Genomic DNA, 16,063 nt, shown 5'->3' with positions numbered 1-16,063 from the left:
ATTTTTATGGAGCAGGTGCTCACTGCAACGGAAGGAGGCTTAGGTGTGGAAGAGGAGGGATGGATTCTACAAAGTGTCAGCACCTGGGCACGCACAAAGAGCCACGCAGCTGCACGCCACACAGTATGTACACAGCACTAAGCATGATTCATACCATATGCTTCTTATCTCACTGTTACTAAGTAAACACCTATTCTTTCTTCACCCATTTTCTGCCAGTAAAACTGAACTCGCCAGATTGAAATTCCAGGGCCTGGCCATCAAAAGGCAAATCTTCATAATGAATAAAAGGAGTTTGCCGGAAGAGATGGGGGCGGGTCCCCTCTCCTTAGCTCTGACAGTGAGGAGACTTCTTCCCAAGGCTACGAGTTAGTCAAAGATTCTGATTTGAAAGGGTGTTAAGGAGAGAACGTTCCAAAGATGATCAGCCTTGTTTTCTTGCGTATGAAAACTTATATGAATATTCCTGTTACCAACCTCTGTTTTCTAATAGAATCTGTTCTTGATCAAAAAGACCCAGGGAAACTCCTATGGCTTTAGAAATGAATGCCACGTCCTGGAAGATAATCTTCAAAGAATAGCTGTAAGTCTCGGTCTTAGGTGATAATTTGCTGCCCTCGTCACAATGTTGTCATGGTGAAAAACTTCTAAGATGCATGATGGAAGCGGGGGAAAGACTATGATTCACCACTACACACCCATTAGAATGTCACCCAATGAAGACAAAACAAGACAAAAACAGACAATACAAATGCTGGCAAAGATGTGGAGGAACTGGAACCCTCAAGCGTTGCTGATGGGAATGCAAGAGGGCACAGCCACTCTGGAAAGCAGTTTGGCAGTTTCTTAGGAAGTTAAACATACACTGACCATATGACCCATCCATTCCATTCTTAGGTGTTTGCCCAAGAGAAACGAAAACATATGATCTCACAAAATCCTGGATGAGAATGTTTACAGTAGCTTTTTTCATAATTGCCCAAAATAGGCAACAGTCCAAATATCCTCCAACTGGCGAATGGATAAACCGTGGTCCATACATATTCATACCATAGAAGATTACCTAGCATCAAAAAGGAACGTATTGATACACACCTCAACATAGATAAATTTTAAATATATTAGGCTAAGTGAAAGAAGCCAGGCTCAAAGGCTACAAACTATAGAATTTCGTGTACATGACATTCTGGAAAAGGCAAAATTCTAGAGTCAGAGAACAGATCAGTGGTTGCCAGAGATGACTGGGGGGGGTGGAGTGGGGTTCACTGTGAAAGAATTTTTTTGGGTCATGAAACTACTCTATAGCTTTTTTGGGGGGCCACACTGCGTGGCTTGTAGGATCTTAGTTCCCTGACCAGGGATTGAACCCAGGCCCCTGGCAGTGAGAGTACGGAGTCATAACCACTGGACCGCCAGGGAATTCCCTACTCTATAGCTTGATTACGGTCGGGGTTACACGATCCCATGCATTTGTCGAAACTCATAGAAGCGTATACCAAAAAGAATGAAACTTCTCTATGTAAATTACACATCAATTTTTAAAAAGCAAAAAAAAGCCCCCAAGATTCAGCTAGATTTCTTACTTTAACTTGAATATAGAATCCTTTTAGTTTAAATTACATGCTCACACACATTTGTGTCTACATGCAGATACGTGTGTGGCCAGTCACACGTGTTCTACATACGTGTACCTGTGCACATTCCTTCTCACACACGTGTGCACCATACACATGCACACCTGTGCATATACACACACGCACACCTGTTCACACATATGCAGACCAGACGAGAACCACACACACAGTCACCCCACCTCCTTCCCGCTTACCTGATCAGGAAATGGACGCAGACGATACTCTCAGACTGGGGGCCCCGGCCCCCCGACACCACTGTGGCCTGGGTCTGGGTCCACAGGTAGCCACCACTCCGGGCCAGGAAGCGGTACTGCCCCGTTACTGCCTGGCCCTTGCTCAGCACTGGGGAGGGGCATGGGGAGGGGTTAGGGCAACTGGGGAGAGAAGGCCGTGGGAGCAGGGTGCTGGGTATGATGGGGCCAGGGAAGAGAAGTTTCCTTGGGACTCGGGGAAGCAGGCAGCTGGTGTTGGCTGGGGCCATGCAGCACTGGAAACGGAACCTGAACACGTACAGGTATGGATGCTCTGGCCGACTGCATCTGAGTCCAGCGCATGGATGTACTCATAGGCAGAACAGCCAATCAGGTCATCAGGGCTGTAGCCAGCAACCTCCGCAATCCTGAAGTGGGTGCAGTGGACCCCGGTCAGTTCAACTGGCGAAAGTGGAGGGTGGGTGAAAGGAAGGAGAGGGGGACACAGGGATGAAGCCAGCAAGACAGAGAGAGACAGGGTTGTAACAGAGAGAAAGGGAGAGTAAGAAATAGAAAAAGGGGTGTGGCCGGTTGAATAATGGCCCCTGAAGATGTCTCCGTCCTAATTCCCAGAACCTGTGAATATGCTACCTTACATGGCAAAAGGGACTTTGCAGGTGTGATGAAGTTAAGCATCTTGAGATGTGGAGATGATCCTGGATTATCTGGGTGGGCCCAGTGTAATCACAGTAGTCCTTATAGGAGGGGAGTAGGTGATCAGAGTGAGACTAGATGTGATGATGGAGGCAGAGGCTGAAGTGATGCACTGTGAAGGTAGAGAGAGGGGCCACGAGCCAAGGAATGTAGGAGGTCTCCAGAAGCTCTCGTGGCAAGGAAACAGATTCTTCCCTGGAGCCTCCAGAAGGAACATAGCCCTTGATTTCAGCCTCATAAGACTCATTTCAGACTTCTCACCTCCAGAACACTGAGATAGAGAATTTGTATTGTTTTGAGCCACTACGTTTGTGGTAACATGATACAGCAGCCATAGGAAGCTAATAGGGGAGGAGAGAGAAGGTAAAAATGGGAAGAGTGATGAAAAGAAAGACAAAAAAGGAGACTTCCCTGGTGGTCCAGTGGTTAAGAATCCGCCTTCCAATGCAGGGGACGCAGGTTTGATCCCTGGTCGGGGAACTAGGATCCTACATGCGTGGAACAACTAAGCCTGTGTGCCACAGCTAAAGAGCCTGCATGCTGCAACTACAGAGCCCACGCACTCTGGAGCCCGCGTGCCACAACTAGAGAGAAGCCCACGCACCGCAATGAAAGATCCCACGTGCCGCAACTAGGACCTGAGGCAGCCCAAAGATAAATTTAAAAATATTAAAAAAAAAAAAGAAAGAAAGACAAAAGAGAATGTGAAAGAAATAGGAGGCGGGAAGAGAAAGAAAGAAAGTCACAAAAAGAAAGATAAAAAAGAATGAATAGAAATAAAAAGTAATCACGATGATAATGATTTTAAAAAATAGGCACTTCTAGAGTGCTTTGTACCAGGCAATTCACTGAATGCTCAGAACAACTGTTCAAAGTAGGTTCTGCTATCACCCCATAAGACGGATGAGGAAAGTGTGGCACAGAGAGGTGAAGTCATTTGGCCAAGGGTGCACAGCCAGCATTTGAACCCAAGCAGTCTGAATCCAGATACGAAGACCCACAGACAATTCAGAGACAGAGAGATACACAAAGACAGAGATAGATGGGGTCAGAGAGATAGAAACAGAGCAGAGAGAGAAGCTGGGGGGTAGGAGAGGAGACGTGAATGAACTTGGGCAGAAAGGAAGAGGAGGAGCCAGGCTGGCAGGTGGTGGGTGGGCCCCTGGCTCCTGCCCACCTCTCGTCACAGTAGGTGAACTTCATGTCCAGGCTGTGGCGGCTGAGGAAGGCCCCCCGGCCCAACGGGGGCTCCAAGCTGCCAGGGTGGGGGATGGCTTCACAGATTAGCACCAGGCATTGCAGGGGGGGCTCCAAGTTGGGGCTCCCGGCCGGGGAAGACTGTGCAGGGGGCTTGTAGGCCCTCATGTGTCCAGAACAGTGCAGTACCTGGTGGGCAGGGAGCGAGGCAATGATACACCTGGGCCTAGGGCTACCCAAGGGGCTGGGAGGTATATCCCTGCGGGCCCCTCCCCTCAGGGAGCTGAGAAGTAGAATCCCCTGAGGATTCTAGAGACCCAGCTCAGGGAGCTCTGAGGACCCCCAGACCCCAACCCCACAGAGACCCAACCTAAGAAGCTTCTGACAATCTCTAGATTCTTAAAACTCAGGGAGCTCTGAGGACACCAGATTCCAACCCCATGAAGACTCCAGGCCCAGGATGCTGAGGACCCCCAGCCCCAGACCCACAGAGACCCAGACTAAGAAAGGATACAAGGACCCCCAGATCCCCAACCTCCTAGGTACCCAAAGGATGCACTAGACCCAGCCTGAGAATGCCCCACTGGATCCCTGGCCCAGGAGACTCCCGGACTCCAAGCCACTGTGAGAACTTTAGCGCTCAGGTCCAGCCCCAGCAGGTCCCTCGCCCTCCTCCAGGCCAGGCCCTGCCCACCTTCCAGGTGGCCGCCTTGAGGTTGAGGGTGCGCCCGCGGCTGGTGAGGGTGCTCTTCATGCGCAAGGAGAAGCACCGCTCGGTGGGGGCCTCCGGCTTCTTTTTGGACAGGCCTGAGGAGGGCCATGGGAGCGGGGAGGGGGAGGGGAGAAGCAGGTCACCGGGCAGCTTGGGACAGGGCCCAGTCCCTCCAGCACCCTGGTTACTAAACTCTCCCCAGCCTCATCCCCCAAATTGAGACTTCCGACCCACAGAGGGTCTCCACGGGGTATGCTATGCTCCTTTAGACCCCCAGGGTGGAGCCATGTCCCTGTATTCCCCTGGGGCAGGGCCACGTCCTCTTCATCCCATTTTTCTCAGTCCAGTATTTCAGAGCGGGAGGAGATATGCTGAAGGAAGGATGGAGCCTCCGTTTCTGTAATTTGGGGGCAGAGATCTCCAAGGACTCACTCTGCCGGGGGGTCAGGGCGTCCTGAAGCTCCTCTTGGTCACAGGGATGGATAAAATCAAAGATACTGTGTCCGATCAGCTCAAGCTGGGAGGGAGGGAAGCAGGGGGTGTCTTAGAGGAAAAGCATTTTTACCAGGGCCTCTGACCCATCTCCTCCCTCCCATCCTCATCATCCTGTCCTAATTCATGAGTCTGGATTATTTCCCCAGTCTCCTTATTCATTCATTCATTCATTCATTCCTTTCTTCAGCATATAATTTGCTGGGCACCCTTCTACATGGTACGGGCACAGCAGTGGCTACGAAGACAAAATCCCTGCCTGTCAGAGCTTACTGGCTAGTGGCGGGAGACAGCCAATGAACAAACAAAACAACACACATGCATAAAACAATATACTAAGTGATATGAAGAAAACTAAAGCAAGGTAACATGATGAAATGATGGGATGCTATCTTAGAGGCAGTAGTCAGGGACAGTTTCTTGAAGAAGTGACATCTACACAAATTGCTGAACAAAGCCAGTGAGGTGGCTCTCTGGAGTAGAGTGTTCCGGAAAGAGGGAACAGCAAGTGCAAAGGCCCTGAGGTGAGACCCTATTCCAATTCCATTTGTTGTGCAAGCCGAAGACCCAACTCCTTATTTCAATTCAGGAAATGAGCCTGGTGCTGGGAGGAGGTGAAACAGATGAAAGGGGACCCACAGAGCTCACAGTCCAGAGCTAATGCTGAATTGGGGAGGAGTGAGACCTTGTAGTTGGATTTGAATCTGAGCTCTGCCACTGCCTAGCTTTGGGATCTTGAGACATTCACCTGTCTGAGCCCAAGAGCTCAAACTAACAGAGAAATTGGTACCAAGAGTGGGATAACAAGGCAGGGGAAAGGAACGGATGCCAACTGTGGAGCCCATTTATGTGAGCTAAGAAAAAGAATGGTATTGCTGTAAGGATCAGCTGAAATTAGTTCTACTCTCTAAGTGTCTCTTGTTTGTCTTCCCATCCCCAGGCCCCTAATCCTACTTCTTTTCTCCCACTTGGGGCCCTGCATCCACTTCCTTATGGATTTTCCAGCCGCTAGTCTCACTCCCTCTAATTCTATCTCTGTGCAGTACCTAGAGGGATCTTTCTAAATAAAATGAAATTCTGATTCCACCTTTCTGACACTACCTCTCCCCTGCTTAAAATCTTTCCATGGCTCCCCAGTGCCCTAGAGATAAACCTTCTATTTTGGTCCTAAATTATGTCCTCTCTAGCCTTTTCTCTCTCACTTTCTCCCATTGCACTCTGCACCTAGCTTGGATCAACGTCTTTATTTCCCCCAAATGCTCTGTTTTATCTCACATCTGTGTCTTTGCATATTCTGTTCCCTTGGCCATGTACATTGCCAGTCTTCTCTGGTCCCATCCATTCGCCATACCCTTTGACTGGCTAAGCCCTTCAGGTTTTAGCTCAGATGTCTTCTCCTCCAGGAAGCCCTCAATTCCCACCCAGGCTGGGTCAGGTACCACCCTCCACCCCCGGCTTGTACAGCCCCCTAGGCTGCCCCACCTCAGCCCTGACCATTCTGAATCTTCCTGTCTGGTGACATATTTGTCTCCCCTCTGCACTGTGGGCCTTGTAAAAATAGGGCTAAGGTGGTTCTGGTCACCTCTGTATCCCAGCATCACCTGCCCAAAGCAGGCAGCTCCTCTTACCTGACTGAGGCCCAGGTGTTTGCTGACATTCTCTGACAAGTAAGCCATGTCTCCCTCGGCGGTGAGCACCATAACGAAGCCCTCCAGGGCCTTCAGGTAGCAGGCATCCAGTGGCTCGCCCCCTGCTCCCACCTGGTTCCACTCCCCTGGTGTCCGGACCAGGATGGATGGGGCATCTCTAGTCAGCGGTAAGCCCACCCTGGCTAGCCTCCCCCTGCTTTCCTGCACTCAGAGGAACTTATAGGAACCTCCAGGTGAGTGGGGCACATCCCAGTGGCTTGGAGTCCAAGGAAGAGGGCAGGACCACCAAGGACTGGAATTCTAAGGGAGCGGAGCCTCCCAGGGGCACAGAATTCTAAGGAGATAGGGGTTTCCTAAGGGAATAGAACTCTAAGGAGGGCAGAATCTTAAGGGGATGAAATTTCCAGGGGTCAAAGTTCTAAGAAGCCAGGGCCTAGGAGGAGTCAGAATTCCAAGGGGGCCAACCTTCCCAGGGGTTCAGAATTCTTGGGGCAGGACCTTCCAGATTGGCGGGATTCTAAAGAAGCAGGGACTCCCAAGCAACAGAATTCTAAGGAGGCAGAATTCTAATCTAATGGGCAGAGCCTGCCAGAGGATGAGTCCACTTTCCCCATAATAAAAGCTTTTCAGGGTCCTGGGATTCCAAGGGTGTGTGTGTTTGTGTGTGTGTGTGTGTGTGTGTGTGTGTGTGTGTGTGTGTGAAGGCGTCCTACAGAGAATTCTAACAGGGAGGGAATTCAAGGGGATGGCTACTAAGGGGACAAGCAATAGAACTAGGGACCTGAGGAGGGGAAGCGGGACTCTCTCAAGTAATTAAATATTGGGCAGTGAAGCCTCCTGGGGATATTGATTATAAGGGAAGGAAGCCTAGCCCAGAAGATCTCCCAGGAGACCAAATCCTAAGGGTCCAGATGCCTTAGGGAGTTAGCCGGCCTCCTATTCCCTAGGGTTCTAACTCTAAGGAGAGGGAGCTTCCCAAGGGCGCATTCCAACGGGCGGGGCCTCACAAATGAGACTTCTAAGGGGGCGGGGATTCCTAAGAAACTGGGTTCCGATTGGCCCAGAACTTAAAGGGGCGGGGCCTCTCCCACTAAGTGGATTCCAGAGGGGTGGGGCTTCGCCGGGAAGACATAGGGGGGCGGGGCCTTGTGGAGATGAGGCTTCCCGGAGGAGGGGCCTCCCTGGGATGTACCTTTCCGAGGGCGGGGTCTTGCTGAGGTGGGAATTCCCGGGGGTGGGCCTCACCTGCGGCGCAGAGTTGGTGCATGCGCAGGTAGCTGATGGTGAGGCGCATGATGGAGGCCTTGTCCAGGTGGGCGCTCACCCCGCGCGCGAAGGGCAGAGTGTGCGCCAGCTGGTACAGCACCTCGGTCTCCTGGCTGCGCCGGCTGCGGGCCGCATCCCGGGACTTCTCCTTGCGCAGCTCCGTGCTCGACCTGCGGGCATGGGCAGCGTTCACTGGCGGCGCCCCGGGAAGGGAAAGAGTTGGATGGGACAAGCACGTGGGTTGCTGCCACATGGGGCTCGGGTTCAGAGAGGGAGGGCAGAGCCGTGACTGTGCTGGCCTCGCAGTGTGGCCCGGGCGAGTTGCCGGAGCTCTCTGGGCCTGGGTGGATTATACTGCGGAGTCGCTCCTTGCCTCAGGTTTTATCTGTCCCCGCGCCAGCCCATGCCGCCCTCCGGTGCTTCACTCCTCTCCGAGGCGTGCCCAGGGCCGCTCTGTCCCCTCCCTGACTTATCTGCTGTTTATTCTCCGGGCTTGGGAAGCCTGGAGAACAGGGAGGCCTCCGGCTGGGAGGGGGCTGGCAGAGCTGGCCAGGAGCCAGGGAAGGGAGGGCGCAAGAAGATGCCTGCAGCCCCCCAGGCCCCCTGCCCTACAGCCTCCCAGAACCCCCTCTTCTGCCCTTTCCCCTCCTCAGCTGAGCTGAGTCCTCAGAATCTTGGAGTACAGATCTCAAAGTCCAACGACCCACCAACAGGGGCCCTGCCAGGGTGACACAGCAAACCAACCCCAGGGCCAATGGCTAACCACTCATCCCTGCCCTTTAATCCACTTCAAATGCCTGAATTCTGCATGTGGGGTTGGGAGGAGAAGGATGAGTGTCATTTTTTTTCAGAAATATCTGCCACTTATCCAGCTTTTACTATTAGGTCAGACCCTGTGCCAAGTGTGTAACTTACATTAACCCGTTTAGCTCAGACATCCCTAGAAGGAAGGTAGTAACATTTTCCCCATTGAACAGATGAAGCCCAGGCACAGAGAGGTGCAGTGCTTGCCCACAAGGAGTGAAGCCAGGGTTTGAACGCTGGTCTTCCTGAACTCTTCAGTTTCCTCTGTTGTATGGCCCTGGGTTTATCTCCAGATTTTAGTACTTCTCCCTGTCTCTGCCACTGTCTTAAAAGTCAAACTCCAGGAACTTCCCTGGTGGTGCAGTGGTTAGGAATCTGCCTGTCAGTGCCGGGGACACGGGTTCGAGCCCTGGCCTGGGAGGATCCCACATGCTGTGGAGCGGCTGAGCCCCTGCGCCACAACTGCTGAGCAGCCCCCGCTCGCCACAACTAGGGAAAGCCCGCGCACAGCCACGAAGACCCAATGCAGCCAAAAATAAATAAATAAAAATAAACTAAAAAAAAAAAATTTAAAAAGTCAAACTTCAGGTCTGTCTGAATCCAAATTATAGTTTTGGGGAAAAAAATTATAGAGTATGTTACATATAGTATAGTATATGTAATCTTATCTATATTGATACTATTGATAAAACCATTAATAAGCAGCTCTAAGTTGCTAAGCATTTATGGGTCTGGCATTGCACTAAGTAAGGACTCAGCCTATGTGTACTCATTCAATCCTAAGAAAGCCCTAGGCAGAGAGCACTTTAAACCTCCATTTCACAAAGGGGAAACTGAGGCTCTGAAAAGTGAAGTCCTTTGCCCCAAAAGTCACAAAGCCATTAAGTGGTGGAGCTGGGATTTGAAGTCAGGCAGTGAAGTTCCAAAGCCTTTATTCTTCTAATTCCTTTCTTGTGACATCCCCGCCAACCTCCATGGATGCAAAACTCTAGGAGGGGAAGCTGCCCCTTCCTAAAAGCCAGAGGCCACTTCTGGGGCATCAACCTCACCCCCAAGCAGGAGACCTGCAGCCCCACCCACAGACATGATGGAGGGAGGGGAGCGGACTCTCCTGACTCTCCAGATGGGAAAGAACTCCTCAGTGCAAGTGGGTGGGAGGCACAGAAGGGGGCAGCTGGGTGGAGGGAGCCAGCAGTTGCCCTCATCCCCTCCCTCCTGGCTGATGGGGGGCAGGGGCCTCCAGTCCTGCTCTGCCCAGGGGACATTCCGTCCTCCTGTCCCGTTCTGTTCCAGCCCTGTTTGTCTTCCTGCCCAGAGGGTGGGGGTGGGCGGGCCTCACTGAGCTGGGGGCCCAGACAGAGGGAACAGGGAGCAGGGACAGGAACGGGGCTGGAGGGTGGGGTTGGCCCCCCACCTCCCGGGCAGCTGGGCTCTATAATCCTCTCTGTGGCCAAATGACTCCTCCCTCCATAGAAGAAGCTAGCTGGTGGCTACAGCGGGACCCTCCTTCTAGCTCCCAGCCTGTTCTCTGGATGTTCTGACAGGAAGTATGGCCTCTCACTTGCTCCACAGATGCCTGGTCTCTGGCCTTTCCCTTTAAACAGAGTCAGGGCTAGTTCCTCTGGTGCAGGGTTCCAATCTCAACTCCATTACTTATTAGCTGTGTGACTCTGGACAAGTTGCACAGCCTCCCTGAGCCTAAGAACAACACAAACTCATGGGGCTGTTGTGAAGATTAAATGAGTTAATATATGTCAAGGGCTTAGAACCGGGCCTGGCAATTGGTCGGCACTATATAAAGGTTCAACTTTTATTATTCCCCCTTTGTCCACATCAGGGATGGAAGGCTTAGGAGTGTCGTAGGCACTGGAGAAACCCTCGGGCTTCAGTGGTAACGCCATGGTGCGGTGCGTGTATGTGTGCAAGTACACACGTGACTTACACAACACCTTGGGAAGAAGACTAAATCAGAGTGATACTAATAATAATGATAGCTTTGGTGGGTCAAACACTCATGAGCTTAGAGACCCCATTAAATCCTTTCAACAAACCCTAAGAACCTGGAAAAGTGATCTCCCTTTTACAGAGTCAGAAACCAAGGCTCTGAGCAATTGCATCACCCACCCAAGGAACCGAGCTGGTAATCCCAGGGCCCTCCACCAATGCACAACCATGCTCAACGCTTCTGTTAGTCTGACCACGTATCTGCTTCTACCCAGAACCCTGTCTGACTTGAACACAGTTTATTGCTCACCTATCGGGTATCCTGCCCCAAAGATCTGTCCCCTCACCGCTTCTCATCTTGAGCGGGTGCAGGGGAGGGGAGGGATAACCCTCATTTTCCAGGCTACAAAACTAAGGCTCAGAGAGCAGTTGCTGGCACAAAGCCACACAGCCAGGAAGCGGGTGAGCTGCAATTTGAACCCTGATTTGGGGGCCTGTGCTCTTAAATGCCCTGCCTTGGTGGGCGTGCCACCCAACGGACCCCTGTCCTGCCCCTCTTCTGTCCATTGGCCCCAGTCCCTTCCCCTTGTCCCACCACTGCTGCCTCCGGATTTCCCCAGCTGGCCAGTCTCCCCAGCTGGCCCCATGCCCAGCCCTGGTCCGTCCCCTTGGCACTGTGCCCAGGTTGGGACGTGCAGCTGGAACCCTGCCACCCTTCCTCTGTGTTCCAGTAGAGAACGGGGGTGGAGCCAGGCTGGGAGGCCCCAGGGTAAGGCCTGGGAATGGGGACTAGGGCTTGGTGCCCCCCCCCCAACCAGGAGAGGGAGAAGCCCACCTCTTCCCTGCCCTGAAGAACTTGCCACCCGAGAGCAAAGGCATGGAGAAGTGGGGACACCCTTCCCCACATTCAGGCTGCTCCTGGGCCTCTCTCTCCTGATATTCAGCTGGGTACTGGGGGTCTTGCAAAAAGTGTAGACGATTTGGGCAGGGGCTTAGGTTGAATCCATGCAGGGACTCCTCTCGGCATTGCCCCAAGGTGGCCTGAGAGGGTTTGGGTTTGAGAAGGGACTTGGGGTGGGGGTCGGTGGGAGTCTCTCTACCCCTGACTCTGCTCATTCCTGAGGACATGATAATCCAGTGGGGTGCCTGTACCCAAAGCCCTATGTTCTCTGGGAACCCTCTGACTGGAGGGGCACCCTGGGCCGAGTGCCCATCAGGGACTTCCCAAGAATCATCCTTGCCTGGGGTGGGATGGCAAGGATGGAAGAAGGGAAGGGGGTAAGGGAGTATGGGGGGCCCACTCACCATCACCCTGACCCTCTTTGGCCCTAGCGCTATCCTAGGGGTGCAGGAGGGGATGGAGCGTGGCCGGGATCTGGGTGCGAGTTATGAGTGGGTGGTGCATGGGCTCGAATGACACCACAGGAGAGGGCTGGCCTTGGATGGGGAGGGGGGAGCGCCCCAGCTCAGCCAAGAGGGGCCCCCACCTAGCCAGGAAGGGGTGCTGGGAGGGGCTAGGCCAGGGCTGGCCTAGAAGGGGTGGGATAGAGTTCCCTGGCAGGCCCAGAGCCAGAGACTAGAATAGAAATGGGGGGGTGTATAAGTGTGTGGGGGGGGTGAAAACATGGGGGTGTGGAAGGATCCAATCAGACCTGCGAAGCCAGGGAGGAGGGAAGGGGGTGAGGCTTCCTGGACGCCTCAGATTGGACAGGAGAAACCAAGGGCGTGGGATATTTTCCGGGGTCCCATGAAAACATGGGCAGATAGGACCCCCTGGCAGTGGACCCTGCCACGAGTTCCCTGTGCTGCCCCAGCAGATCTGCACCTGCTGGGAAGGGAACACAGAAACCCACCACCTGTCCAGGATGACCCCAGCTGGGCACTGCGGCAGGGGGCGCTTCCCACAGCTTGCACTGAACCAGGCACAGCACCCTCTCTGGAGTCTTCCCCAAATAAGGCTTGGGTGCCCCTTCCCACTGTCACAGGGAGTGGGTGGGAGTGGAGGAGTCAGATAAGAGGCTAGACTTTGGGAAGTGGGTCAGGCTGTTTTCTTGTTCTTAAAGGGGGTGACCCTACCTTCCAGAAGGCCCCTGGGAAGGGTCCCAGGGTGGTTTCTGAAAGGTGACCATCTCTGCCTATTTCTAGGCAACTCAAGGTTTGGGAGACTGTCAGGGAGGGTCCAGTTAAAGAGGATCTCTCTTCTCTTGAACTCAGAAGCTGACTCCCCATTCCAAGGGACTCCTTATATCTGGGAAGGCTCAATTTGGGGGTACCCCAGATCCCCTAGGACCCTAGGGGTCTGGTGTCAAAGAACAACCTCAATTCTGGGGGCTCGGAGGCCAGAAGGGTCAGTATGTGGAGGGGGAATGCCTCCCGCAGAAGCCTGGGAACTGCTCAAACGCAACCACCCCCAATTCCGTGGGGACCCCGAGTTTCACCCCCAGTCAGGAGGGGAAGCGAACCCGGAACAGCAGGAAATCTGGGATCACGACCCCGATGTCGCTCCTGGCTAGAGGGGCGTGGCAGCCTGGACTTGGGGAAATGCCCCCACCCCTGCAGTCCCCTAGGGTGGAGGGTGCGGCGGGGATGTGTCTCCAACTGCGCGTCCGAGGGGCCCTAGGCTTGCACCCGCGCCTTCCTCACCCGGCTCAGGGGTCGCTGGAAGAGGAGCCCCCCCAAGTCTTATCATTCCTGCCCCCAAAGCCCAGTACCTTACGCGCTGTAGCCCCAGCGCCATGACTCGCCAGTCGCCGCTCCGGAGCCCTTCGAGGCCCCTAGCCCCCTCCCCTGCCCTGCGAGCCCCCTCCCCAGCTCCTCCCCCCACCGAGCGGTTGGCTGCGCAGCGCCCGGCCCGCGACTCTGGTTGGTTGACCGGTCTGTCACTTCTATGAAAGAGGCGGGACAAGAGACGAAGACTTGGAATGCCGGGGGGGCGGGGAGGGGGCAGAGAGAGAGAGAGGCGTGTGTGTGTGTGTGTGTGTGTGTGTGTGGAGGGGGCGGGTGCCGTGGAATACACCCCCCCCCCCCAGCCACACTCCTTGCCGCGGACTTCTCAGCAGTTTCGCCAGCACGGTGCAAGCAAGGTCGGCTGGCCGCGCCTTCTGGCCCAGTATCTCCCGCCAAGTTCCGACACCAGTACTCTTCTGAACCCACCTAGTTCACTCCAGCCTCCACCCTCTAACTCGCACCCCCGGCTCACTCCTCCATTTCCTACCCCCGGGTGGGCCCCTCCGACCTCCAATCCCACCCCCTCCAGTGGCCCAGCCCTGCCTCCTGAGTCGCCCAGCTCCGCCTCCTCTCTTTCCCTATCCACTGAGTCCTCCGCTTTTCCTCTCCGCCCCCAACTCCCGACCCCACCCCAGTTCTACAATCCCTCCCCGCTCTGTACCCCATCGTTCCCTCTCAGTCCCCAGCCCCTTCCTTCCACCTTCACCCCTCCACCCCGTGCCCAATCCCTCAGCTCCCCACTCCTCCGGTCTGGCACCCTCTGTACCCCAGCCCCACCTCCTTGCCTCTCTAACTCCCTTTTCAGGTTCTCACTGGTGAGTGATCAAGTTTATGTCAAGTAAATATGTAAAACTCAATCACACCCACTTTTCAAAAGAGCGGAGAAATGATCTTTCTACCAGTGAAGTAAGAAGGGAGAGGCGCAAGGTCACCAAGGAGTGGTGAAAGTGTTACAATTGGATAAGGAACAGGGTGTGTGTGTGTGTGTGTGTGTGTGTGTGTGTGTATGTTGGTGGTGGTTGGGTTCTAATCCACAGCAGACCAATGTTCAGGATGCAGCTTTGGGCAGGGAAGAGGACACTATAGCAGAAGTCTGTGGTTTTTGCCCACCCTAGTGTCCCACTCAGTTTTCTTTTGGGGAACCACTTCTCTCCCCTCTCAGTCTATTTAATTTGAATAGGGCTGGCCATAACCCTCCCCTCACCAGCTCCAGGGACTAGACCTAGCCAGTTTATTCTGTTTTCCTGATCACAGTGATTGGTTCAGGGAAGGCATGTGACCTAATCTAGTCCAGTGAGAACCAACCCTGAGACATTTGCTGCAACTATCACAAAAGAGGTTCTCTTTCTACTGGAGTTGCCAAGCTGGTGGGATGTGAGCCTGGAGCTCATGGGACTCCATTACCATGAAAGAAGAGGCTTTATGCTGAATGTCAATGCAGAGGAAAGCAGAAATGAAAGTTTGTGAAAGACAGTCCTAACGCTAGCACTTAGGTGCCTGGATCCAGCCATACCTGAAGTCCGTTTTAATCTTAGAACCATTATGGGGTTTTTGGTTGTTGCTGTTGTTGTTAAATATTGTTTTATTCATTTACTTTGTGCTTAGATTAGTTGAGTTGATTTCAGCTGCTTACCCCTAAAAGAATCTTGATAAACTGAGAGAATATCTCCTGAGCCTCAGTACAGAGACATGTGAATGAGAGGCCAAAATTAGGAAGGGCTGCAGGAGAAGCAGGTCCTATCCGAGGAAGCAGAGGCTATCTGAGTCATAGCATATAGCCAATCTGAGGATTTATGGTGCCCAAGGAAAACTGGCATTTGTTAAACAAACATTAAAACAGGACTAAAACTTATATACACAGATGTGCCAGGCGTCTATGATCTAGGTTAGTGTTAAACTTCACTTGATGGTTCCTGGCAACAAAGGTGATATGGGAAATGTGTTTTTCGAAACGGTTTCCAATTTTTGCTAAAAGGATATGTTCTTGTTTGGGGCTTCCCTGGTGGTGCAGTGGTTAAGAATCCGCCTGCCAATGCAGGGGACACGGGTACAAGCCCTGGTCCAGGAAGCTCCCACATGCCGCGGAGCAACTAAGCCCGTGCACCACAACTACTGAGCCTGCGCTCTACAGCTCACGAGCCACAACTCCTGAGCCCGCACACCTAGAGCCTGTGCTCTGCAACAAGAGAAGCCACCACAATGAGAAGCCCGCGCACCGCAACGAAGAGTAGTCCCCGCTCGCTGCAACTAGAGAAAGCCCGCGCACAGTAACGAAGACCCAACACAGCCAAAACTAAATAAATTAATTAATTTTTTTTAAAAAGGATATGTTCTTGTTTGTCTGGAGAGATAAGTTTTGTTTCTGAGCTGAAGCTTAGGGGAGAGCTTTTCATTATTAAAATGCAGAGTGATCCGAGCCACCAGGAACTATGGGAGCTCGGTGGAGACACCTCACCCAGCCTGGGGGGATTGTCAAGAAGGTTTCCTAAGGAGGAGACCTCTGAACAGAGACTTGAAGGATGAATAAGAGTGAAGAAGGTAAAGAGAGGGGAAGAGAGGGCTTCCCTGGGGGCGCAGTGGTTACGAATCCGCCTGCCAATGCAGGGGACACAGGTTTAAGCCCTCATCTGAGAAGATCCCACATGCCGTGGAACAACTAAGCCCGTGCACCACAACTACTGAGCCTGAGTGCCACAACTACTGAAGCCTGTACGCCTAGAGCTCGTGCTCTGC

General features: G+C 53.2%; 1 protein-coding gene across 1 annotated transcript in view; it reads right to left on the bottom strand.

The window, feature by feature from the left end:
• The window catches only part of HIF3A (hypoxia inducible factor 3 subunit alpha), a 28,558-nt gene extending 15,218 nt beyond the window's left edge, over positions 1-13,340 (bottom strand). Inside the window, exons 1-8 of the mRNA XM_007168169.2 lie at positions 13,315-13,340; positions 7,835-8,025; positions 6,569-6,714; positions 4,881-4,965; positions 4,431-4,543; positions 3,717-3,925; positions 2,147-2,253; positions 1,829-1,976 (exon numbers count right to left, since the gene is read on the bottom strand). Coding sequence (XP_007168231.2) covers positions 1,829-1,976; positions 2,147-2,253; positions 3,717-3,925; positions 4,431-4,543; positions 4,881-4,965; positions 6,569-6,714; positions 7,835-8,025; positions 13,315-13,340 — 1,025 coding nt within the window. The remainder of the gene's footprint in view (positions 1-1,828; positions 1,977-2,146; positions 2,254-3,716; positions 3,926-4,430; positions 4,544-4,880; positions 4,966-6,568; positions 6,715-7,834; positions 8,026-13,314) is intronic.
• Between the last annotated feature and the right edge of the window lie 2,723 nt (positions 13,341-16,063).

The sequence above is a fragment of the Balaenoptera acutorostrata genome, chromosome 19 (assembly GCF_949987535.1).
Source record: "Balaenoptera acutorostrata chromosome 19, mBalAcu1.1, whole genome shotgun sequence".
Classification (NCBI taxonomy): domain Eukaryota; kingdom Metazoa; phylum Chordata; class Mammalia; order Artiodactyla; family Balaenopteridae; genus Balaenoptera; species Balaenoptera acutorostrata.
The sequence above is the reverse complement of the archived record's forward strand: the minus strand, read 5'-3'. Positions and strand labels throughout refer to the sequence as shown.